This window comes from Coffea arabica, chromosome 6c, assembly GCF_036785885.1.
Source record: "Coffea arabica cultivar ET-39 chromosome 6c, Coffea Arabica ET-39 HiFi, whole genome shotgun sequence".
Classification (NCBI taxonomy): domain Eukaryota; kingdom Viridiplantae; phylum Streptophyta; class Magnoliopsida; order Gentianales; family Rubiaceae; genus Coffea; species Coffea arabica.
In genome coordinates this window covers 47,307,667-47,335,203 of record NC_092320.1, presented here as the reverse complement: position 1 = coordinate 47,335,203, position 27,537 = coordinate 47,307,667, and the positions used below count along the sequence as shown (strand labels likewise).

At 35.6% G+C, this 27,537-nt stretch overlaps 1 protein-coding gene across 2 annotated transcripts; it reads right to left on the bottom strand.

Moving 5' to 3' along the window:
* Positions 1 to 3,103: 3,103 nt before the first annotated feature.
* LOC113692685 (dihydropyrimidinase-like) lies at positions 3,104 to 27,119 on the bottom strand. 2 transcript variants are annotated; one of them, XR_011816125.1, is made up of 14 exons: positions 26,925 to 27,119; positions 25,833 to 26,000; positions 23,224 to 23,275; positions 21,609 to 21,887; positions 21,274 to 21,485; positions 19,538 to 19,658; positions 12,647 to 12,734; positions 12,430 to 12,508; positions 11,003 to 11,090; positions 10,855 to 10,895; positions 10,651 to 10,703; positions 10,338 to 10,494; positions 4,467 to 8,243; positions 3,104 to 3,961 (listed from the first exon to the last, which is right to left on the bottom strand). XR_011816125.1 is itself a non-coding variant. In XM_027211166.2 (13 exons), exons 1-13 carry the CDS (start codon positions 27,021 to 27,023, stop codon positions 9,297 to 9,299), a joined length of 1,629 nt encoding a protein of 542 aa, XP_027066967.1. In that variant the 5' UTR covers positions 27,024 to 27,116; the 3' UTR covers positions 9,008 to 9,296. The 2 variants fall into 2 exon arrangements, 1 of the variants encoding a protein (XP_027066967.1); XM_027211166.2 differs by lacking the exons at positions 3,104 to 3,961; positions 4,467 to 8,243 and adding an exon at positions 9,008 to 9,488 and having other exon boundaries at positions 26,925 to 27,116.
* Between the last annotated feature and the right edge of the window lie 418 nt (positions 27,120 to 27,537).

The following is a 27,537-nucleotide window of genomic DNA, read 5'->3' as shown; positions in this document are numbered from 1 at the left end:
ATTCCAAAGGCATATGTTAGCTAAGACATTCAGCTACATTTCATCAGAAGACACCAACTTCAAAATCCAAACCAATTCCAGTCAAAAGGGCCAATTACTAACGCAGTTTTCGCATTCTGATCAAAACAGAACAGCTACAGTAAAAACGGCATAACTCACTCTACACTCATCCAAATGACCTGAAATTTTACAGGTACCTCAAACACATCAATACCTACAACTTTCATGTTTTGAAAAAAGTCTAATTCGGCCTCTAACCCAGTGATCTAAAACCGGACAGAATTGGGATTTTATGAACCCTAACTTTCCATTTTTCACACCAAATCCAAAATTGATTGCATTTAACCACAATTCACACTCACTAGAGTCATTTCCAACCATTACAATTCATCATACAAGCCCCCAACATCAAGATCATATTAAACCAGAAAAATTCCCAATAAAATAAAAACTTCACCAAAACAAGCCAAATCAAGAGATAAATCACATTTTCAAACACTCAAGCCACTTCTAAGCATCATATAACCATTATTAGAGGTAGTAGGGTGTTCAAGCAACACTTACCAAGAAATCAAGAGAGAGAGGGATTGTGGACACCTTTGCTCTTCAAACAAACTTCACTACAACCCTTACTAGCACTAGAAGGTAAGGTTTTATGGAGTGAAATCTAACTAAACACTTGATTTGGTGGATTTTGGACCAATTGGAAGCTTGAAGTTGATGAAGTTTCTTCTTTCTTCTTGCTAGAAGGGCCGGCCAACACAAGGTAAGAAAATGGTGTTTTTTTGTGAATTTTTGGAATATTTACTTAAGTGGTCAAAAGTCAAAAAAATTGTCAAAAGGTGAATAGTGTTTCTTAAGTCACAACCAACCATATTGTGACACTTGTCACAATCATTAATGCATTCTTATCTTTCTTTTTCCCTCTCACATCAATCACTTCACACATTCCACTTATCTCTTAACACCCGATAAATTTTACACAGTATCCGAAACTTAACCTTATTGGTCGAATTTTTCCGAACTTTTCGCACTAGTGGGTCCCACGTCCGATATACGTTCTTAATTTCTCAAAATCCATTCGATACTAGAAAAATCATCTAAAAACTATAATTGCTCATAAAATCCACCAGGTAAATATTTCTAAGCCAGAAAATGCAAAAATTATGCAATTAAGGGAACTAAAACCCTAGGAAAATATTAGGATTTTTACGGGTTCTCACAAAAGACAAGTAAGATTTATTAAACATGGTCTTGTAAATAACTCTTTGGTTATGTGTAATTTTTGTTGTCAAAAAAATCACATGAAAAGTGATTGCTCTGTGAAAAAAATGAGAAGAGGTATGAAATGCATGTGGCTAGTTAGACATGATGCTAATTCTAACAAGTAGGAGATATTGGTAAAATTGGTGAGATTCTTGTTCATAATGTTTTTTTGGTAATTCTCTTTTGATGTTTCTGATACTTTGAACTGAGTTTTCCTTGATGTTTTTGAATATTACTGAATTTGTATGATGTCAAAAAGCGAGAGAAAATAACAATTCTGATCTAATGATAATTTGCTTTGTTAAACTCTCTGTGATATATTGGTATGTTGGCGATTGTTGAATTCTGGTATCATTTCTCTGTTTTGTTTGGAATATTGGATTCTCTGTTATTGTTGCTGAATTTTAGTATGAATTTTTTACTCTCATCTTATGATGACAAAAGGGGGAGAAATGGATACTATATGTAAGAGAGAGTTATTCTGAAATTATAAGTTTGAATGCAATGAGTGAGAGGGAGCTTATGCTCATATGCTCAATCATTTTCTTTCTTCCATCCATTGTTTTGTCATCATCAAAAAGGGGGAGAATGTTGACCTTGGTCCCTAACTTTTGATGTTTACAAAACAATGGATAATACTAATATCTCTTCAAGAAATACTTTTAGTTATGAAGCAAATCAGATTCAAAAGATCAAGTGCAATTGAAAGGGACAAAGGCTGTTGAAAGCTGTCGAACGCTTGTGAAGTCAGGATCGGACGTCTGATACTCATTGCGCAACTTCGGACACATGAAGAACTCCATCACCGGACGTCCGAAAGAATTAAGACATTCCACCTAGCTCACTGATCTCTTTCAGACGCAAGCATCGGACGTCCAATAGAATTGAAGAAAATTTTTCAAACTCACCGCCTGCTGTCGGACGCAAAAAATAGGAGTACCGGACGTCCGACACTCCCAACGGCTGGTTGACTTTTCAACTATTTTCTATCTGTTTGAAGTATTAATGAAGCACTTTCTTGGTTTCCTATAAATAGAGCATAGTCAGAAACTCCAAATAACTTTTGTACACTGAAGATACAAAAGATCTAGAATAGTTTTAGTGAGAAAACACTCTCCAAGGAAGATTTGTAGTCTTAGTGGTGTGAGGTTCATTGTAAACATTTCATTTGTGAGTGAATATTTCATGAGTGTAGCTCTATGAGGGTTGTCTTAAGGGATAATAAAACTTCCTAACTTGACCGAGTGGAGTTCGGGGCAGGGAGGAGGTGAATCTTCTTTTGTACACAAGAGTGATTATAATTCATCAAGTTGAAGAAGTTTGTTTGAATTAATCTACAAGCTCAAGAGGAATTGGGTAGTTAATTGGTTTGCAATTCTTCCCTTTTTATTTACTTATTGTTACGTTTGTGATCTTTACATTGCTTATCTCTTCTACTTCTCTCAAGTGATTTTGTTCATTCATTAATTGATTCATTGTGTGGTCACTTAAAATAGAGAGTAAATTTCATATTAAGCAAAAAGTGCCCATAACTTAATTAAGTTTTTAATCAACCTAATTCCCCTCTCTTAGGTTGTTTTCGATCCTTACAAGTATGAACTCATATCTCACGTAGCCCTGGACCTAAATGAAGAAATCAAGTTGAAGCAAAACCCTTGATCCTTCTAAACCTTATGAACCAAGATGAATCTCGACCCACAACTTAATAATTTAGCGAACCAAAAGTGTTGGTACAAGAACGCCACAACCAAGGTGTGTGCTTGATTGATAAGTTCAAATTGAATAACTCAAGAAAACTCTCAAATATTCAAAAGAATCTCTCTTGGACAAGAGAAAGTGAATAAACTCACAATTTCTGTAATTTTCTAATTAGCTAAAAAATGTTGAAAAGACTAGGTTATTTTATAGCCTTACATGGATTCAAAAACCTAATGTGACTTGGACTTGCTTAAATGACTTACACCCTAACTAAAAGTTGGCTCCTAAGAGCTCAAATCTGACCGAATTTAATTCAACTAAATAAACTACCTAACCTACTAAACTAAGTACTAGGAATTCAGCCTTCTCTTTGACAAATCTGACCGAATTCTCAAGCTACAAGAAATTACTCAAACCAGCAAGGAAAATGACAATTTAACCCTTGCTTAACATTCTCAAACAAACCACTTAACTAACTATCTTGCTTAGAAACTATTCATTCGTAGTCACTCGAAGTAAGTGTAGCTTAGAGCTTGAAGTATCACTGGAACTTGAGGCCTTCGACCCTAGAGGAGTTTGAACAGCCACGGATCTATCATCATTCCCCTCCTCTTGAATACAATTTGTTTCCAAATCGATAGCGCGTGTATAGGACCGCAATGTGGGAACTAGATGAATTGCTATGAGACAAGTTGCATGCCATTTGGACAATCTCTTGATGGTCATGAACAAAGACACCTTCCAAGTCATGAACCATCTCGTATAATGCTTGCTTAAAGCTCCATTTGCACTCCTAAGCTCGCAAATCAGCCTTTTGTGATGGATTGTTAGATTTGGACCTACACAATAAATCACACAATGAGTTTTTGTAGGTATACAACCACTCGACCACTTACCATTCACATTCACAAGATAGGGATCTTCATAATGATGTTCAGTTCCCCTTAAAGGCGGGAACCCACTAGGTTTGTCATCAGGAAACACATCTTGATACTTCCTGCAAGAGGTTAGTGACAACATTAGGCAAGGAAACATGAAATTCATTAGTAAGCAAAATCTCTTTAGAAACCAAAACAAGCAAAATCTGGTTAGAATATAGAGCTTTTCTCACATCTTTTACCCTTGCAAGCATGTTGGTTTTTCTTTCTTGTTTTAGCTCAATGGCCGAATGTACATTTCCCTTTTTCTCTTGGTCCTTTTCAGCCAAACCTACCCCTTTTTCCCTCAAATTTTTCCTTTTTCCAGCATGCATGTCAAACACTTTTGGTAAGCTAACTTGGTCCTCATGCACTTGTTGAGGTGTAAGTGGTGCAAGTGTTATCTTTTTTATTGCCATGCACAAAAGAGTATTTATTCAAAAAGCCATCAAAAATTATTTTTTTGTCAAATTGCCATGGACGGCATATGTGCAGCTTGCATTGGTACTACATCACATAAAATATCATCTTCATATCTACCAATACGAAAAGAAACTAAAACTCGTTTAAGAACACGTATCTCACCACTGTTGTTTAGCCATTGAAGTTTGTAAGGCCGAGGATGCTCACTAGTTGGCAAGTTGAGTTTCTCCACCATCAATGCACTAGCAATATTAGTGCAACTCCTTGGATCAATCACCAAGCTGCACACTTTGTTATTCACATGACACCTTGTATAGAAGAGGTTTTCTCATTGAAGTCCCTCCTTACTAGCTTATGTAGCTAGTGCTCTCCTTGCCACCAAACCAACTTTGTCATTAGTTGAGATTTCTTCTAACTCTTCCTCCTTCTCAACCAATGTAGGCATATCATTGTACTCTTCCTCCTCATCATCAATGATGATTTCTCCATATGGTAACATGAGCATGGCTCTTTGATTTGGACATTGACTTGCAATGTGTCCAACTCCTTGACATCTCCAACACTTAGTATCTCGATTCTTAGAGCTTGAAGCTTCATTTGCTGGTTTAGAAGCTCCCCTTGAATCGGCTTTATTTGCACTTGTCCGAGAGGTAGATGTCACCTCTCATCTCGGCCTTGAGTTGGTAGTATTACTCAAACTGTTATCATCCCTCATAGGCGGGAAATTTTGCTGGCTTGGAATGAAACTAGGGGTATAATTTCTGGTTGCACCCCTCCTCTTGAGCCTTCGCTCAATTTTGATTGCTTTCTCCACCATGTCTTCTAGCTCGACATAGTATTGCAGCTCAAGTTGGTCAGCAATTCCTGGTCTCAAACCATTGAGAAAACGTGCCATTGTTGCTTTCGTATCCTCATTAATGTCAACTCTAAGAATGGAAATTCCCATGTCCATGTAGTAGTCCTCAACTGAGCGATTTTCTTAAGACAAGGATTAAAGTTTTTGGTACAAGTCTCTATAGTAGTGACCTAGTACAAATCGCTTCTTCATGAAACGTTTAAGCTCAGTCCAAGTGGTTATAGATGGTTCACCACAACGCCTTCGGTTTGTAACCACTTGATCCCATCAAACTATAGCATAGTAAGTGAATTCTACTACAACCAATCTCAACTTTTGCTCATCCGTATAGTTATTGTAATCGAAAACCAACTCCACACACCTTTCCCATTCAAGGTATGTATCCGAATCAGATTTGCCTTGAACGTGGAATTTTCATCTTAATTCCTTTGATTGCATCCCCAACTGGTTTAACATTCCTCCTCGATTTTCTTTGTCCATGATCAAAATCGTCATTCGAGTTAGAATCACTAAACTCAGCCATGGGTCTATCACGGCTTCTTCCATCTCGTTGATTACCTTTTGAGCTGTTTTGTGACTCTTCCAGCCTACCAAGGCATGCTGCTTTGTGACTCTTCCAGCCCACCAAGGCATTCATACATTGGCTCAAGCTTTTGATCCAAGAGGCGTCCAATTTCTTCCTTCAAACTTTCTGCTAAACGTGAAAGATCAAAAGCTGTTGTGCTTTCTTCTTCGTTAGACATGGTTTTAATATTAGACCTGCAAGAAAGGGTTAGTATAGAACAGAAAATTTTACTTTGCCATTTCCTTACGTGTTTCACTCACTCTCGTGTATCATTCAAGTGTTTTAAATGCTCTAATAACCTCACCAAACACTTTTCAAGTTACTTGATTGCCTTTCTTGAAGAAATCAGAATTTTCTCAATGAGATTCAATCAAACTTTCACCAAGTTTTCTCACAAGGTGGTGGTGATTTAAAGCTGGAAATTTGGAGTGAAATGGACTGAATTAATGACTCAAAATAAATACTAAATATGCTGGAAAATTACCAGATTTTGTCCGCACAAGGTGACTCAATTTTTGGAAACTTTGGACTTTGACTCGTGACTCAGATTAGGAACGAAGATTGGTTGGAACCCAAGACTGATTTGGACGCCTATTGGGACCTATTAGACACGATTTATAGGCTGAAAAAAACTCAAAAGACTCAAATATAATGACTGGACAGATTACAAAACTCGATTAAGTAAGAAACAAAATAGCAGAAATTTTGGAAGCCAAGAATTGTACTACCCGATTGTACCTTGGCTGGAGTTTCTTTTTTTTTTTTTTGGAATTCAATTCACGTTGGATCTTGGGTATATTTTGGAAGATAAGGCTGCTGATTTGGAGAGTTTTCACGTGTGCACTTGAGGCAAGTCTAATCTGGACAGTTTTCTTGTGACTAGGATTTATTATTAATCCAACTTTGGATTCCCAAATCAGATTGCTTTCTTGTTTCCACTTCAAGATTGATCCAAACTCTTGTTTCTTTCTTTTCTTGCATTTCTTTTTTTATTTTCATGCAACCAGATTTGTTTCTTTTTTTTTCCAATTCGGATCAAGGCTCAAAGAATCAAGAAACGATTAGGGTTTGCACAAAGATCAGCCGCAACTTTCTTTTGTCAAGAAACGGATTATAGTTTGCCAAAAAAAAAGGTTGAAGATTTGGAAACTTGGATTCAAGATTCTCAAGCAACCCTAGTTTTCAACCCAAGAACTTCAAAATTTGTTCAATAAATTCCAGAAATTGAAGAAATTTATCAAGAAACTTTAAGATATTTTGTATACTTCCAAGAAACAAAGGAATCAGCCACAATTATTGCAAGAAACACAAAACCCTAACACACTTTGTCAAGAAAACCCCAAATAGAGCTTCGGATTTTCAAGAACAAGAACAACCAGATTTTTTTTTTTTTTTTTACTCTATTCGATTTCAAGACTCAAGAAACAAGATATCAAGATGCAAGACAAGACCAAAACAGCGATAGAATTTATGTCACAGACAGCAAGGACAAGATGCAATGGTAAAATGCAACAAAGAAAACCCTAGCAACGCACAAGATGAAGTATGACCAGATTCAAGACGCTATAAGACACGATTTAAAATGCAACAAATTTGGACAGATTTGGGACACAAACAAGGCACGATTTGGACACAAGAAGGTAAACAAGATGCGGACAAATTTGGAATAATAAAAAACCTTAACGACTCTGTGGAAAGTAAAGCGACCAGATTTGAAAACAAGCAAACTTGCGAAGATACGAACGTGATATATTTGATATTGTCAACTAACTCTGATTACCAAACTGATACGAACCCGCTTGAAGGTATGAACTCATATCCCATGTAACACTGGACCTAGACGAAGAAATCAAGTTGAAGTGGAACCCTTGACCTTCTAAACCACGAAGCAATGAACCAAGATGAATTTTGACCCACAACTTAATAATTTAGCGAACCAAAAGTGTTGGTAGAAGAATGCCACAGCCGAGGTGTGTATCTGATTGATAAGTTCGAATTGAATAACTCAAGAAAACTCTCATGTATTCAAAAAAAAAACTCTCTTGGACAAGAAAAAGTGAATAAACTCACAATTTCTGTAATTTTCTGATTAGCTAAAAAATGTTGGAAAGATTAGGCTATTTTATAGCCTTACATGGACTCATAAACCTAATGTGACTTGAACTTACTTAAATGACTTACGCCCTAACTAAAAGTCGGCTCCTAAGAGCACAAATTTGATCGAATTTAAGTCAACTAAATAAACTACCTAACCAACTAAACTAAGTACTAGGAATTCGGTCTTCTCTTTGACAAATCTAACCGAATTCTTAAGCTACAAGAAACGACTCAAACCAGCGAGAAAAATGACAATTTAACCCTTGCTTAACATTCTCAAACGAACCACTTAACTATCTTTCTTGGAAACTCTTCATCCGTAGTCACTCAAAGCAAAGTGTAGCTTAGAGCTTGAAGTATCACTTGAACTTGAGGCTTCGACCCTCGAGGAGTTTGAACTCCCATGGATCCATCAAAGTATCTTTATTATAGAAAAGATTTGAAATCAATTACCTTCAAATTTAGTTAAGAAAAAAAAAAAATTTTCTGTGTCTATAAAAGCATGCATGTTTTATCTGTAAACTAAAACATATATGTCTCTTTATTGTCCGTAAACAAAAACATATATGCTAGTTTAGAAAAGAATTTATCTAACAGGTGCTCATTAGCCAAACCTTTTGCAAAATAGGAAGAACAGAAATAACACATATATACTAGTGTACAAAATTGGAATGATGGAAAATGTTGTACAGAAATTTGTGGTACTTAAACCCTGATCCACATCTACCTTTCAAACAACGTCCTCAAGTAGGATTTAATTGCGCTACCACTGGAAACAACTTCCTTACTAGTCTCTCGGATGAAGACATGTACATTCGACTCATTTTGTTGCCAATAATCCGATTCCAATATCAAAATTGAACAAAAAGGGCTACAAGCAACCAAGTGAATGAAAACTCGCACTCCATAGCACCAATCAATGGCAAACTAGCACCCCAAGTGGCATAGCAAATGTTTTCAGGAATCTCTTGACAATATAAACATGGTTTTAAAGCAAATCTGATCATTGTCTCAACCAACAAACTAGTAAAATCAAGGGAAAAGTTCAATAAACTCAATCTGAGTTAAGTCGGATCTACCAATTTTAAGATAACTCACACAACACAAGAAGCTAATGGGAGCATCTACAAGGAGGATTTCAAGTAACAAATATAGAGAGTGGATTTGAAATTTAAAAAGCAAAAAGGAACTTCAACTGTGATCTGCACTATAGTATAGCAGCTAAGAAACATTTGGAACCAAAATCATCTAACTATTGCTAAACAAGGAGGACAACCTAGGGCTTCCTTAGAGGATGAAGTGCACAATTTGTGATAAAGTAGTGCCAACAATCTTACACCCGTTTGCCAGCATATAACTTTCATAAAAGAGAGACAAAATAAAATACATCAACGTAGTCCCTCAACTTATTGCTTTGTAGAATCGAAAAGCTATTTAGTATTCAATTATGTTACTTTACAAGTATTCATACATTTCATTGCATGGCTTTAAATCGATTCACTGGTGCTCTTAGGGAAGAGATGTAACTCACATCTGCTTTCTCAATTCCATCAAAAAGATAATTGAAAGGTGGCATTTTTATGTATTTGCCCGAACCAAGATTAACCTTTAGTTCATTATTTTCCCAAACAATCCTTCCACCAACAATAGTTATCTCAACTTTTCCCTGCAGAACATCAAAAACAAAATCTTCCAAATTCAATACATACAAAGAGCCAATGTCAATCAGAAATGAAGACCGTACATTGGGAGTGAGACCTAGAGAATTCTTTTATATGGAACAAGATTTTCTTTTGCAAATTACTATCATTTTCTCAAGTACATCTAATAATATTAATCAGACATTCTTGACTTATTACGGTGCAACCAGAGTATCCAAATGTCTAATGCGTATAAACATACAAAAGCAGAATGCCCAGAAACCACACGGTAGATACTCATCAATTCATTCTATTAGTTGAACTATATTAGTTATAAGCTGATTATATGAAACGGAAGATTAATCATGTAAAATAACAGGCATCTTTTGTTAGATTGCACTTGATTCTAGACCTACTTTGAAGGATCTAAACATGCCAAATCCTCCACAAATTCAAGGTGGCAATTTTCCTCACAAAAAAACCACTGAAAGCAGGGTACTGATATGTCCTTCAAAATACTGTTTTGTAATAGCAATGTCTTGAGCAGACGTGCATCAGATAGTTTGCAAACAATGGTAATTCATAGCATTTTAAAGTTCATAATGGATATCCCATGGATGAATGCACAACATTTTATAGATTTTTTTTTCAGTAGAATGCAATATTGTATAGATAATGAAATAAGAATAATGAAATTTCATCTGGATAATGCATCATAAACCTCAAATTCAAAGAAGAATCACATATGGCTTTGACAATCGCTATGTGATCAGGTATAGAGCTCTATAAGTCTAAATAAGCTCAAAGTAATTTAATCTCTAGAAAGCTATGCACATTCAAATCCTTAATTACAACAAGCAGTAATGAAAAATTACCTTCCCGATCCATCCCTCATAGACATTTGTATCTGATCTTGAATGGTGAGAATTTGAGCTTATCTGAAAACTTGAATTGGGATTTAATATGATTATGTCTGCATCTGATCCAGGAAGTATTGCTCCCTTCTTTGGATAGATATTGAATATCCTAGCACTAGAACGTAAACTCATTTCAAAGGTCAAGGTGCAACAACTAAGTAGCTTAGGTGAGATTGAAGAGTCAAAAAACAGTCTTCAAAAGTATAATAGGTAGAATAAATGCTTAAAGTGAATAGTCAAAAGACAAGATCAAATATTAGTGATGACATACCATTCAGTGCTTGTTATCCGTACATAATCAGTGACTGATATTTTCCCTGAGGCCTGAAAAATAATAAACCAGGAAACAGAATTGTCCTTTTTTAGGAAAGAAGAAACTCCAAGGACTACCTATGTTGATTTGGTTTCAGTTAATTTACTATTGGACACTTGTATATATAACTTTATATGACTGATGAGGTCCAATACAGCTTACCACCATTGTATCCCAAACCAGATGCATTCTCTCCTCAATGCCTACATTTCAATTCCAAGTAAGACTTCTTTAGAAAGTAGAAAATAACATCTGGACTACATCCATAATTGACTCATGCTATTTGTAAGCAAAGGACAAGATGAATTACCATTGACACCATTTGGGATTTTTCTGAAATCATCTATTCCAAAAGCTTTCTGTGTTGAGTTGAAGGTACAGTGGTCAGTACCAACTAGCTGCAAAATGTAAAACATTAACAGGTTTATGATAGAGGAACAGCATAAAGATCACAAATAAGATGAACTGTAGATTTCCCTGAAAATAGTACATTTCCCTTGAAGGAAGTGCCAGGAAGCCATGTTGTCAACACATCAACTTTGAAGAAGAATTCAGGGACAAATCAAGTTCCGTTTCATTACGGCAGAAAATTTTCCAGTGCTGAAAAATATTTGGGGAAAGTTGAAGTATGGAAATAGGAAGATTCATTATTTATAAGGGTTTAAGTTCAGGGAGATTTTGGAATGGGGAGTAGAGTACTTTCCATATATTGTAATAAATAAATGCTGTAGGAAAAATCATGGATTTACCCTTATGTGGACATAAAGCACTCGTATGTGCTAATACATTTCATACATATGTGCACCTTAAAGAATAAAAATGTACTGAAAATATAGGGAAATTTTGGTAAATGGAAGTATTCAAACTTCCTATTCCCATTCTCCAAATTTTCTTTGGCTTCCCTTGGCTAGAAAATGGTCATGGGTTTCAAAGACTGCAAAGTAAATATTTAGCCGCTGAAAAACCATCTAGCCATTGATACTGAAATTACATCCACCATAAGATCTTATGACACCATCAGATTTTCCTCCCATCTATAAGAACTTCATTACCTAAATAGATAAATTGTCCTCCTTCATTGTGAATAGAAAACCCCTCACCGTTCTTGATGTCATTCCCAATACATCAGTATCAAAATAAATGACACCTTGGATTGCTCAAAAGTTATCATCAAGATGCTTGGATCATTACTATATAAGTAAATTTCTCCTCCTAGGTTTGAGTGGTAAAAGATTTCTAGGCAATCATGTCTTTGCCACAAAATTTTTTGCATGGAAACTATCTTCGGACAGAACACATTATACATTCAACTAAGAGGAACCCTAAAGGTTTTAAAACCGTCAACCCACCCACCTTTCCAAATGCTGATTTGCCAGTGTTCTCTGGCACCACGTGGAATCCCTAAGAATAACAAAATTTGTCTTACGTTTACAAAATGAAACTCTATCATTCCATTATTGAATAACTTGTCTTTTCAGTTAGTCCGAAAATACTCTCCTTTTTATAGACTGGAACTATAAAGCATAACCTTTTCAAATAACTTATATACAATAAGAGGTAATAGTCCCATGCATTCTTAATTAACTTTTCAATTTCAATTAGCCTATGAGTTGATGCACCTATTTCATACTATTTATTTACGCAATTGCAAGTTTGCAGCATTGCTTTAAAGCTTGCATCCAGTCAAACAAGGCTATTCAATAAGGAAGGGTTGTATGTCAATCATCAGGAAAAAACCTGTAGGACACCCATTGAAACCGCTGCCTGAAGAGCCCTTCCATGCCCTGGTGCTCGAATAGGTGGGCTCATGACAAACCTGAGCATAGAAAGCAAGATCATTGTTTTCCATTTTGCCCTTTTGAGGTAAATAGCCATGATCCATCATAAAAGACTCCATAGAGAGAGAAAGAGAAGGACAAGAAAGGAACTGAAGGGAAAGGAAATAAGTCCTTGCTTTGCTGCAATGTTGAAGTCTGGGTCCCAAAGGCCAGAATCATTTAGAACTAGACCTGAAACCACTGGTTCGCCAACAACTCGCTGACCTGCAATTGAAAAAAAAAAATAAGAAGAAGATGAAATCAATGCAAGGGAAATTCCAGATCTATACTTGTATTGAGAGTCTCTTATTATTCTAACTTGCAGATAATTATTACTACCAGAGTATCACAGTATAGACTGCTAAGCTAAAGGAGACACATTGAAACCATTAGAATCACTATTAACTGATTTCCTCCCAATTAAGTGAGTGTGCCTAAATGAGGAAAGAGGATGCATGCTAAACCCCTGTGGCTGCTCTTAAAGTCAGAACCAGTAACTTGCTACTCATTCTCTGAGCTTCATTCAACCACTAAGAGAACTGCCCCTTAAGGCAGACCTGAATACCAAATTTTATAGCTCAATTCTGTGGAAGGTAGCAATCGGAAAAGTTCGTCACTGAACAGACATGAGTTGACCCTAAGCATTTTTCTTCAAGGAAAGTTTGTAACTGGAGAATAGGCATGAGTTGATTCTGAGCATCTTTTTGGTTTTGTTTCTTATTGATTGACACGTTAAGTATGAGACCCAATAATTCAGATCCAGAAAGTAAATCATACAAAGAACAAGCATTGTATATATAATAAAGGTTAATACTGAATGACAAGATTTAATCTAGCCAAGATGGGCTTGATACACAAAATAGCCTCTTAAAGCAAGCACAAGTAGGACTTTGATCATCCATGTAGTTTGAGCACAACTCATGCACAGCCCACTACTGAGCTATCTCTTGTACCTGCAACTCAAAATTCAGGCTCTTTTAGCAAACTGAAAAGCAGAGAACACCAAGAAGTATAACTATATCTTTTCTTTTTTTGGTATTTTTCCCCTACCCTCTCCCCACAAGTATAAAAAGAGTGGTCCCATGTTTTGTCATATGTTGGTGTCCACTTGTTCAACCTATATATATCTTAAGGCAAAAACTTTGGATGGCCCTCCAACTATTAAGTTGATCAACTTTTAGCCCACCAACTATTAAGTGCATACTTTTACCCTCAAACTTGTAAAATGGTATACTCCCCATGCTTTTGGCTAGAGAAAATTTTAGAAACCTCCTCTGAAGTTTATGTTAATATCACTTGCCATCCTTAAAGTCTAAAAAATATCACTAACCTCCCCTAAAACCATACCTTTTGTAACAATCTCACCCTTGTATCATCAAAATATTCTTATACTAATCATTTAATCAGAGACATATTTTTCTCCCAATTCTACCCTTATCTGTTGTCTTATATTGAATTTTCTACTAAATTAATTATACTATATGATATGCCTGTCTTGCCTAAAAATTTTCTCTTCCATAATATTTTGCCTCGGGAGGTTTCTGAAATTATCTGTAGCCAAAAGGGTGGAGAGTATACCCTTTTACAAGTTCGAGGGGCAAAAATATACACTTAATAGTTGTAGCGCTAAAAGTCAACCAACTATATAGTTTGAGGGCCATTCAGATTTTTTGCCCCATATCTTGAGTGTTAAATAGATAGGGATCTACACGTTGAATTTCCATAGTGTTAAGAGAATATAAGTATTCTTGTAGATAATAAATTAGTAAGGGTATTCTTGTAAATAGTTTGTTAGGTTTGTACTCCTATAAATACTAGTTGGTCACTCATAATATGATGACTAGATGTTTTCCTTCCAAGATACCTGTTGATATGGTATCAGAGCAAGAGTCCTAGGGTTCAGGTTAAACATCTATCAAAAGTACTGTTCACGATGCACTGTTCATCGCGGTACTGTTCACGGCACTGTTTTACGCGTACTGTTCACGCGGGGGGTACTGTTCACGCGCACTGTTCACACGTTTGACCCTGTCTTTGGTTTGACGTGCTATTCGTCATGGTTAAAAGGTTTGTTAATGCGGTTACTACTGATCAAATTGAATCGAGTTTTTCACCACATGGGTCCCAGAAGACTGTTACTATATCTGAGGAAGATTATGTTAAATTCCTACAGTACCAAGCTACAAATCACGCATCTCTTCCCTCTGCTTCTTTAGCACAAAAAGATAATGACTCATGGATTATTGATTCCGGGGCTACTGATCATATGTCAGGTACCTCTAAAATTTTTTCTAATTTTCAAGAGTCAACTCCCTTTCCTCATGTTACTTTAGCTGATGGATTTACCACTAAAGTTAAAGGACTAGGCACTGTAGAAATTAATCCATCACTTCCGCTGTCTTCTGTTCTTTACGTACCTAATTTGCCCTTTAATCTAATGTCTGTTAGTAACCTTACTAAATTTCTACAGTGTACAGTTACTTTTTCTCCTGATTCTGTTGTCATTCAGGATTTGAAGACAAAGAGGACGATTGGTGGAGGGCATGAGGATAATGGTCTTTACTTTCTCAATTTCAATGGTCCGATAGCATGCCCTGCTACTGTTTCTCCTCTTGAAATTCACTGTCGTTTAGGTCATCCATCTTTACAAAATTTGAAAAAATTGATTCCTACTTTGAGTCAATTATCTTCGTTAGAATGTGAGTCCTGTCAGTTAGGAAAGCATCATCGTGTTTCTTTTGCTCCTAGAGTCAATAAACGGGTTTCTGAACCCTTTTTGTTAGTTCATTCTGATGTTTGGGGTCCTAGTCGAGTCACTTCAAAGTTAGGTTTTTAATATTTTGTAGTCTTTGTTGATGATTTTTCCAGAGTTACATGGCTTTATTTAATGAAAGATCGTTCAGAATTATATTCCATTTTTTGTGCATTTGTTACAGAAATAAAGAATCAATTTGGTGTGCCTGTACGTATACTTCGCAGTGATAATGCGAAAGAATATTTTTTCACTCCTTTTAATACATTTATGACTAAGTCTGGTATTATTCATCAATCCTCTTGTCCTCACACTCCACAACAGAATGGAGTTGCTGAAAGAAAAATTGGACATTTAATCGAAATTGCTCGAACACTTTTGTTGCACATGAATGTGCCCAAACAATTTTGGAGTGATGCAGTTCTAACTGCATGTTATTTAATTAATCGCATGCCATCTAATATTCTTGGAGGTCAATTACCTCACTCCATTCTTTTTCCTCATGAACCTGTGTTTAAATTGCCTCCTCGTATTTTTGGATGTGTGTGCTTTGTTCATCAGCTTGCTCTCAGGGTGGATAAATTAGATTCTCGTGCAATTAAGTGTATTTTCTTAGGATACGCACGAGCGCAAAAAGGGTATAGATGTTACAGTCCAGTTTTAAATCGATTTTTTACTTGTGCTGATGTTACTTTCTTTGAATCCACTCCATATTTTATCAAACAAAGTATGTCTTGTGAGTTAGACCAGTGTCCCCCTTTTTCCTCTCCTGTTTTACCAGTCCCTTCCCCTTTATTATCTGAGTTATCTAGTCCACCAGATTCCATAGCTCGATTATCGCGTCCTCATCTTCAAGTTTACTCTCGTCGTTCCATGGTTGAGAAAGTTCCTGATATGCCACGCACTTCACCAATTAACTCTCAATCTTCAAATCCAGGTATGACGCCCTCCTCTGAGTTAGATCTTCCTATTGTTTTACGCAAAGGTAAGAGACATTGTACTTCACATCCTATTTCTAATTTTGTTTCTTATTCTCGTCTCTCTATGTCATATTCTTCTTTTGTTGCTTTCCTTGATTCTATCTTCATTCCTAAGTCTATTACCTATGCTCTTAATCATCCTGGTTGGAGATTAGCTATGCAAGAAGAGATGTCTGCTTTGGAACAAAATGGTACTTGGGATCTTGTCCCTCGTCATTCAGGTAAGCCTGTTGTTGGTTGTAAATGAGTGTACACTATAAAAGTACAGCCTAATAGTTCTATTGATAGATTGAAGGCTCGTCTGGTAGCTAGAGGAGTTACTCAGGTGTATGGAGTAGACTACTTAGAAACATTTTCTTCTATTGCAAAGATTACCTCTGTTCGTCTTCTTATCTCTTTGGCAGCAACTTATAATTGGCCATTGCATCAGTTGGATGTGAAAAATGCATTTCTGCATGGAGATTTGGAAGAAGAGGTATATAAGGAACAACCTCCTGGATTTGTTGTTCAGGGGGAGAATCCACGGTTGGTTTGTCGTTTGAAAAAATCCTTATATGGATTGAAACAGTCTCCGAGGGCTTGGTTTGGCAGGTTTAATAGTGTTGTCATGGAGTTCGGTCTGACAAGATGTGGAGTAGATCACTCTGTATTTTATCAGCATTCTAATACTGGTAAAATTTTATTAGTTGTTTATGTGGATGACATTGTGATTACAGGTGATGATGTTGTGGGGATCCAGAAACTTAAATCCAATCTGCAGGCAAACTTTCAGACAAAGGATTTAGGTCATCTACAGTATTTTCTGGGTATTGAGGTAGTTCGGTCTAAATATGGGATTTATTTATGTCAAAGAAAATATGTACTCGATATGTTGAGTGAAGTTGGGATGTTAGGTTGCCGACCTGTGGATACTCCTATGGATCCCAATGTGAAATTAGCAGGAGATCAAGGTGCATTACTTGATGATCCTAAACAATATCGAAAACTTGTGGGTAAATTAAATTATCTCACTGTAACGAGACCTGACATTTCGTTTGCAGTGAGTGTTGTGAGTCAATTTCTTGACACCCCTCGTACTAGTCATTGGGATGCTGTTATACGGATTCTCTGGTATCTTAAGAGTGCTCCTGGAAAAGGGTTGCTGTATCAAAATCATGGACACACTGATATTGAAGGATATAGTGATGCAGATTGGGCTGGTTCTGCCTCAGATCGAAGATCGACTACAGGATATTGTGTGTTTGTTGGTGGTAATTTAGTGTCGTGGAAGAGTAAGAAGCAAACAGTTGTATCCAGATCAAGTGCAGAATCTGAATACCGTGCTATGGCTCACACTGTGTGTGAGTTGGTTTGGTTGAAGAGCATGTTACTGGAACTTGGGTTTGAGCATAAACAGCCTATGAATTTAGTGTGTGATAATCAGGCGGCTGTTCATATTGCGTCTAATCCAGTATTTCATGAAAGGACAAAACATATTGAAGTTGATTGTCATTTCATTCGAGAGAAATTGCTTGACGGGGTCATCAAGACATCTCATGTACCGTCTGTAGATCAATTGGCTGATGTGTTTACCAAGAGTTTAGGGGGCTCTAGGGTGAAATACATTTGTAACAAGTTGGGTGCTTATGATATATATGCTCCAACTTGAGGGGGAGTGTTAAGAGAATATAAGTATTCTTGTAGATAATAAATTAGTAAGGGTTTTCTTGTAAATAGTTTGTTAGGTTTGTAATCCTATAAATACTAGTTGGTCACTCATAATATGGTGACTAGATGTTTTCCTTCCAAGATACCTGTTGATACATAGGACTAATTGCCTTTGATTGTTTCACACAAGCAATTATCAGCATATCTGTGATATATAAAAGTTATACATATTTGTTATGCTAGGTATACCAATTGTGCTTACCCACACAGTGCACGTGATAAAATACAAGGAGAAAAGGAATTGGAGGTAACTTACACAAACAAGACTTTAATCTACTAAAGAAGTGGCTGCAAAGGAAAATTCTTTTTGTCTTCATTTCTGTTATTCTTGACCAAAAAAAACATATTGCCTTTGATTATCATCTCTTTGTATTTATCTTTTTCCGGTCAATAATTATTTGTACTAGAACTCGTAAATTTACATCACCAAGAATGCCTGATATCATGATTTGAAAGACTTCTGACCATGATACAATGAGTATAGTATTCTCAACACGAGCTAAAGTTTGCCTTGTTCATGCAATTGAGCTGAATGAGCTAAAACTCATGTTTGCTTGAGAATTTACAAGCTGAACTAGAGTAATTATACATGAGCTGACACTTGACAGATAAAAGTAAACAGCATATCACCTCACTCTCCCCAGCTTCTGCAATTATGTGCATTGGGTTGCTCATTTCAAAATGAAAACTTCAGACACTCAAGGCCAACTAAATTAAAATGTTTGAGATTCAAAGAAATGAAAACCATTAAATGCAATTGAATGAAAATATATCCTTGAATAAGCCAAAAAAAAACCAACATATAGCTATTATGAACACTTTATGATATAAGGTTACTCAACTGGTATGCCTACTCCAGTACTCCCCAGCCCATGTAGGTGATGTGCATTTTAATAAATGAAAAAAAAAGATTAAAGATAATTCAATTTAGGGAGATTAACAGGTCAATAATCTCCTTTTTTTCTTTTGTTTTTCCTAGTAAATAGGTCAATAATCTATTATATTACACATAATGAATATGAGCTAATAATATAGTTCTATGAAGGCAAAGATAAGTGAAGCAAAAGAAAGGAACAAAGATAAATATCAAGGGTGACACATTACTATGGATTAGATTAGAAAATTAAACTTAGAACACCAGCTGAGGAAACTAAGGCCCTGTTTAATAACCCAATTCAGCATGTAAACTTAATGAATTCAGATTTTAACATATGTAGACGCGTTTGATAACCAAAAATTGAACATCTGAATTAATTAAGTGGCACTGAATTTCCTAGGCAAAACTTGCTCCCAAAATTAAGTGATAAACTATTCACTTATCACTGAATGTGATATACACTCAAATATATTAGATTTAATACTTAACAATTCAATAACTTCATAGATTCAAACTTCAAATTTCAGATTTCAGATTTCAGACTTCAATTTTTATACTTCAGTTTTATCAAACACACCCTAAATTGTTGACCAACCATTTTGCATGTATTTTATATTAGAGTATACAATTGAAGCATCCCACACAAACTGAGGTTAGAGATTCAGGATGAAGTCATATACCAGCAACTAGTTTAAGGTTTTAAAAGACAAACCTAATTTCCGAGCTTTAGCTATTTCTTCCATTGCATCAATGCTCATGACATGTACTATGTACAAAGGTGTGTTAATAAAACCAGCCAAACGAATAGCCCGAGCAGTGGCCTCTGCTTCTAGCTGCATGAAGATTTCGCTAATGGAACTGCCATGAATTGTAAATTAAAAAAAAAATCGTGATAAAAAGCAAATTATTACTTCTCTAGTTTGAGAAAACAAAATTAGACGCAACAAATCTGGTCACCAAATTTGACATCTGATTTTAAAAGCCAAACAGAAAAATTGTTGTGTTCCTACTGTTAGAGCAGCTATCATTGTAACTTTATGGTGCTAATAAGAACTGGTGCAAAGACAAGCCAAAATTTATTAACAAGTTATGGATGAACTTTTCAGATGGATAAAACCACAGCTTTAGGTATTTGAAGACAACTAAGAAATACATTTTAAACTTACACAAGAAGTACTGACATAAACAGTGGTTGGCCCTTGAATATCCCAGATCTCATGGATTTAAGGAGTTATCAGTTACATTGAGATTAAATACCTAATGGAAGAATCAAACAACCGTTGGTATTTCACGATTGTACGAGACGACAAACATAAAGGCCATGTCCAAGAGATCAATATCAGGACAGCAATGTAGAAAGTGATGAAGAACAACAGTGCATAAACAGTAATTCTTCAAGTTTCATTTCATATATTTTAAAAAATGCATTAGAATCGTAGTATTTGTATCTCATTAACTGGGTATAAAATTGCATGACCAGGACAGATAATCTTGGGTTGAAATTAATATGTCTGAAGATGGATTTAGCATCATGCCATCTACTCTAATAAGATAACTGCATGACCATCTGCAGCAAACTAATACCTATCTAGAGGTTAACTTTACAGCAGTTGACTAGTTCCATCTAAAGTTAAAAACAGACAAATTCAGCCATTTCATCCCTCTTTAGCACCCTATTGAAACTGATTATTTGACAATCATAGTTGCATGTCCAGATAAAGGTTCATAAGCTTCTGGTAAAGCCGACAACTGCACAATTTCTATGCTACCAAATTCCCTCATGAGATACTGCAACTTTATTCAGGAAATAGGACCAAGCTAATCAGCATACTCTCCTTCACGGTGTAATTAGCACATACTGCTGAATGTAGTCCAATATAACAAAAAGAAGATTGGGATAGAAAGTAAACTAAGACAATAGAGTTCAAATTAGATCCACAAACTAGAGGTCACAAATATAGTAATGCTCAACAATCATTCAATGACAAATATCTTAACTATCAATCCCCTCATTATAGCACCCAGATCCACAAAATCATACTATTTCTGATGTTGAAGAGTTGCTCTTCAGGCTTGCTTACTCCAAAAACATTTTGAATAAAAAGTCACATAGAGATTGATTTGAGGGAGATGAAACAGCATGACAAATGATCAAGAAAGTAAATTTAGGGTAAACAAAGAGGCGGTTTGAAAAGCCAAAGCCTCCTTTTACTTCCTGCACTTCTAAAATTAAAGTAAATCCCAGATAAAAATGATAGTCTTAAGTTAAGAAAATAGGCTCAAGTATTATAAGGCAACCATTTAAGTGAGTAAAGACCACATGCAATTGTTTTGTGAGCAAGAACCATGCAACTTCTCTGGAATAGGTAATAAAGATAAGGAAACAAAGCAAACACCTATCATGGGCAGTATTAACAAGAGACATCTATTTGTACTCATAAAGATTACCAAAGGGGGCCTAGAAAGTGCATGTCCCTCTGGACCAGTAATACCAAGTTCAATCATTCTTTTCTGGCCTTCAAACACAGCATCTCCATTTTCTGCATGAACCATGGCCAAAGCACCAAGCGACTTGCATTTTTTAAGTCCCTCCAACAGAAGCTCATCATTAATCATGACAATACCCTTGTATGCTAGGAAAAACTTGAAGGAGTTGATACCTACAAGGCAAGGAAAATTTGTGCACTGAATCAAAAAGGATGTATAACTTCTCGATAAATGATTTACACAAATTACTGTATACGTCCAACTCAAGGAATTTTAACCTAGAAAAGTATACAAACCTTTCTCTTTGACCATAATTTCCATTTCTCTTGCAACAGTATCATCCCATTTAGTTATTGTCATATGGAAACCATAGTCCATGCAAGACTTCTTTGCTTTTTCTACATATGCTTTGAACCCTAAAGATAGACTCCCATTCACAGGCATGACAAAATCAATGTGCATAGTTGTTCCACCAGCTAGTGCAGCAGCTTGGCCGCTGAAGAAGTCATCAATTGTTTCAGTAGAATCAGTACCCATAAATTCCATTTCCAGGTGAGTGTGAGGATCAATTCCCCCTGACATTAATGGATCAAAGTGATACATCATACAAAGGATCATCACAAAATGGAATACACAAACAAAAACAATCAGCAATTCAGAATTTTTCAAATTAAGGTAAACAACTGCAATTTTGGAAGTATCAAGTTGGGGAAATATATAAGGATTATAGGAGCAACCAAAGTGACAATAAAGGAAGAATTTAAGGAGAATGAGAAGACAGAATACTGAAATTTCTAACCAAATCTAGGAGAGTTGTAGGACTATGACTAACTATAGCCAGAAGTTTCTGCAAACTTCAATACAACTGTATTATGGCATTAGCTCTGGCAAGAATATACTTACTCTGCTCATATTTATGTTCCACAGTCATCCAAAATTTCATAATAGTTTTATTACTCTGATGTTTCACAACAATCCACTTTCATTTAATGCTCTTGCTTGGTTAAGTCTGGAATGTTTATCTTGTCCAAAAGTTATATTTTGAAAATATGCCAAACTTGTGCACTTGACCAAATGTAAGTTAGCTAGCTGTCATAGCTATTGTTTCACCGAATTAGTCAGCTAGATGCCAACCTGCCAAAATATACTTGACCTGGAATTGTAGGAATTAATGGAAAATAACAAAAAAATACCACAAATTGAAAACAAAAGCAACTCAAAACAATATCCAAGATTTCTCGATGCTCATGACAACAAGAGGTGCCTCCATGTGTAAGGTTGACAGTCAAAGGGGCAGAAAGTAAAGAAGAAGGCTTTCGAGGCATAGCAAACTTTTCTAGTACAAACTTGTGACACTTCATATTGTTCACATGAATATCATGCCATGCCTTTTTGTGCTGCATTTTTTCAATCTATGTGATGCCTTTACCTTTTTCTCCATTAGAGACACACTTATCTTTCTTTCTAATTCATATATTTAGATGCTTCATTAAGCCATCCATTTTATGCAACTAAGAATGTAACACTTCAGCACAGCTCCTTGCTAATCTATGCATCTCATTTAAGTTATGCAGTAAACAATTATGACACCTACAAAGAAGAGATGAGAAAGCTAAACTTGAGAAGTATAAGACTTTGGAACAAAGGACTATTAAACAAATCATATGCACTTTCACAACCATCTGCAAAGGCAAAACCTATCTTGCCCTCAGAACAAATAAATTCCATATTCAAATTCAATCAGCTATATGCTTAAATTGATATCTTTTGGATGTGTTTTTCAAATGAAAGCAAAAAAGAAACAAATCCAGTGAAATAACATGAGTCATATGAAGTATACAGTAGAACACTATAAACAATTATTAGTTTCTTTATAAACAAAATACTAAAGCCTCAGTGAGAAGATATTACCTGGCATGACAAACTTTCCAGTGGTATCAATTACTGTAACTTCATCACCGACCTGAAGATGGGATTTCTGAGGTTCAGATGGCAAGTATATGCATCAAAAACGTATAAAAAATAGGCATAACAGATTGCAAAGCCATCTGAGGTCATTTAAGCTACAATCCGAATGAGAAGATAATAAGTTGTGGATGCTCAAGATACCAAATTACAAGTGATGCAAGTAGACAATACTGCTAAGGTGCTAAAATCTAGAGACTTGCTGCCACAGACTTCATGCTACAACTAATTGCTCATTACATCTATATAGATACATATCAACGAGTTCAAGAACCAATGCAATGTATAACTTGCTTCAAATTGTATATGACACAACAATATCAAACTTTGTTTGCCATATTTGTCATGCTTTAAGATTCTACAATCACAATTTGTATGTGAACTTACTCATCTTCATTGATCAATTTGTGCATGTTGTATAATTTAGTTTTGCAAAATAAAATCTCTCCTGCAAGCACATCTAGATTAAAAATAAATTAACGGGCAAAAATCATGCCAGCCATTAAACTACTTTTGACCACTCAACCGTTTTAAGTTTCAATTTGGCCACTTAAATCACAAAACAGGTACACCGATAGCCATTCTATCTAATTTGGCAGTTGGGGGAGAGGACAAAAGATGAGGACATAATTGACTACTCACTATATAATTAAGGGTGATAACCCAATTTAGTTTATCTAATTTTCTTTTTCTCCATCTTCTTCACCGTTACCCTCTCATGTTCCAGCCGCCACTTCTATGGCTGCACAATCACCTCTAACTCAAGCATCAGCATCCGAATATCAACCTTCTTTTGTCTTTTCTTTTTGTTTTTCTCTTTGTTTTTGTGCTTTTGGGTCAAAGATAAACTTCTTAACTCAAAATAAATAGAAACAGGTGTCATTAACTTTCGGATTTTGATCCAAAATTCATGCCCTTGGGGCTGTTAACTTTGCCTATTTTAATAACAATCATGCTTTCCTGGATTCCGCCGAGATTTTGTATGACTTTTGTGAATCTAATTATGTTCTCAAAGGAGAGATGGTGCCTTGTGTGTACCTATTTGGCTGTTCAACAACCATTTTGGGGCCAATCCAATGTTAGATTGCATTCTATGGGAAAATTCAAGTCCAATAGTGTCCCTTTTATCCAAGACTACATCTATGGTGATGAGTGCGGTGGCATGCCGGCATACTACAGCTGCCATGGCAAGATTGTCTTCCAAAACAAGCAAGGAAGATGAACATGCAAAATGAAAAGAAAACAGAAATAAGTGAGGAGCTGAACTATGTAGTTTTGCCATGTTTGTTGGTAAATTAAATGTTAAAAGATTTCCACGTAAATAGAAAATATTTAGGAAGTGCTAAAACTACGTATGATTGCCATGCTCAAATTTTTCTTGTCCATAAAAAAAAAAAATCATACAGCTAGTGCTGAATTATCTTACCCGTGTCTTTTGCATTATGCATTGCATGCAATATGCATTTTCTTTGAATTAACAGCAAATCAGATAGAATGGCCACTCAAATGCCTATTTTGCTGGTTGTGTGACCAATTTGAAATTCAAAATACTCGAGTGACCAAAAGGTGCTATTGGAATAGTTTAATGGCTGGTAGGATTGTTTGCCCTAACTTAAAACATTCTCCATATTCCTTGATTGGCATGACATTCGTCCACTCATACTCCATATTACATTCTAAAAATTAAATTAATGATACCTGTGAATTTTCAAAATGACACCAAAAGTTGGGTAAATAGAAATTCTGATCCCAGAAACCTTCCCCGAAGGCCATACCAACAAATGAATGTAAACAAAATGCAGTAGTCCACCCCATTGTACAGCAGTAAACAACGTTTTCGGATTTATATTTGTTGGTTAAGACTAAATGAGCTGTTGATATTTAATTTAAACATAGCCCTTACAGTTATTCTAGCTTTAACATATATCCATCTAAAATCCAAAATAAGACAGTAAAGAAGCTAGCCAGGATTTGATGAGATTTTGTTAACAAGTCCTTAAAAGACTGGACATGATTTAAAAAGCAACATAATGAGATTGACACATGGGCAAACCCTGTTTGATATGATATTCGGTATGATATGCTTACTATGTTCTACATACATCTAATGCATAAGTCCAGCTCTTTTCAACATCGTATAGCACTTCACATATAGTCCATGTGATATTAGACATATCAGATATTGTAAGTACTATTTTTGATATTTAGTGATTTTCTTAACGTGCATACAATTAGTCTATTTTACAAATAAAAAGTGCATAACATTATTTTTTTAAAAAAGTCTGACATATGTTCAAGATGATTATACAAGTATCGATAAGTTGAGTTTTTCAGCCTAAAAAATGGAATAGATCTTCCAGGCAAAAGAACGAAATTGAAAAAAAAACCTTGCAGGTTGACACCATTATATATAAGTAATAACACAAGATGAAGACAAACAACACAAAACCACCCATTGCCACCCATAGCTAGTTTGCACATAAACTAAGTTCCATAATTTAACGTCAGACAAGTTCTAAAATTTGTGATTTGACCATACAACAACCAAATAGTACCTTGATGTTAGGTTTCACATCAGCAATAATCCCATCGTCTATATAAACATCAGCAACCTCTTGATGGTGAGCATTTACAACTGTCCCTCCCTTAATCAATATCCTTCGTGAAGAGGAGTCAGATCCTCCACATCCAACAACATTGTAACCCATCCTAGCATCACAAAACTGCAATAAGCGACATACTTATGTTAGAAACATTGGTCAATACTGGGTTTATCTACATTGCTTAGTTAACTAAATTTTGCAGCAAGAAGCACAAAAAAAAATTCCCATCGAGAATGTTTTTTTATCAGGTTTCGTGTTCTCTCCTGGAATAATACCGAAAAGAGATCTCAGTCCAGGAAGTAAGATTTAAAGGACTAAGCAGGTCCAGTTATCCAATGCAATAAAATTTACAGGTTGATTTATTATTTTATGGTCGACATTGAATCTCCATTTTACTCTGCCTGTCACTATTAAAGCCACAAATTCTGCAAATGGACATGAAACATCCTTGTTATGACAACAGAATGGGGACCTTCTGTCTTCAATGCAGAAGAAAAATAGCTCAATACAAAAATTAGATGGAGACTGATTTGTGGTGTTTTTGAATTTACACTGATGATCGAGCACACTTAAGTAAATAACCCAAAATTCGCACACAAATCAGTACAACAGAACTTTACACTAAATAGCCCATTGATTGCATCCTCTTTATTAAATAGGCAACATAACGCACCCTTTTCACTAACTTTCCCTAGACAAGAAAAACCCACCGAGTACGAATGAACATGTTAATCGAAGTAGTAGTATTAACTTCATTAATAATTTAAAAGTCGAATTTATCAAGAAATAGAAACAGCAAATTTCTCGATTCATTCAATCATATCTCATTTCAATATCTCCCACTGCATTGCAATACTATCATATTGAGGAAGAAGAAAATTGAAGCTATAAAATATGCAATAAAAGAAGTAAAGGGAAAAAAAAACTAAAGGAAGAAACTTTTACAATATCTCCAAGCAACCCATTAAAGTAAACTTGATGAAAATCCTAGATAAAGAGTTACTGAATTTAGAAGAGGAGTACATGTGGTAAGACTAGTATTACCTCATGAGAAGCAGAGGCTGTTGTCAGCCTCAGCAACAAGAGAATAGCGATGATTCCAGTGAATCTCTTCGCCATGGTGAGAAGATTAACAAAACCCATTTGAGCGAGTAGTCGCTGAAATCGAATCAATGGGGTTTTATATTACTGGACTCAGCAGTGGATTGATTGAGTAGAGACTGATGAGAAATCATTTGATGATCGATTTTTCAAGAGAAAAATACACTTTTGGTATCTAAACTTTGACAGATGAGCGATTTTAGTCCCTAAATTTTGGACGACAACAAATCTGATACCCAAACATTCAAATTTTGAGCACATTTAGTACCCTTGACAATTTTTTTCCCAAATTACTACCGGAAAAAGTCATGTGACAATCACATGTCCGGCCACTATTGTATAAAACATTTCAAAAAAATGGCAAATGTCATTCTAATACTAAGTATTAAGTTTAAGGATTAATAATGTAATAAAAAACCTAAGGACTAAATAACATCACATGAGTCAATTGATAATCACCAAGAACAAAAACCTAGGGACTAGCCTTTTGAAAGTAGAATCTATTGCATTCATGCTTCTTGATAAACCGGGATTAAGAAAGTAATGTTTTCGACAT

Coding starts and splice junctions, on each gene's coding strand:
- LOC113692685 (XM_027211166.2), bottom strand. CDS start 27,023: ATGGGTTTTGTTAATCTTCTCACCATGGCGAAGAGATTCACTGGAATC. Junction 10,495..10,650: donor CGGATAACAAGCACTGAATG/GTATGTCATCAC, acceptor TTTACGTTCTAG/TGCTAGGATATTCAATATCT. Junction 9,489..10,337: donor ATGAGGGATGGATCGGGAAG/GTAATTTTTCAT, acceptor GATGTTCTGCAG/GGAAAAGTTGAGATAACTAT.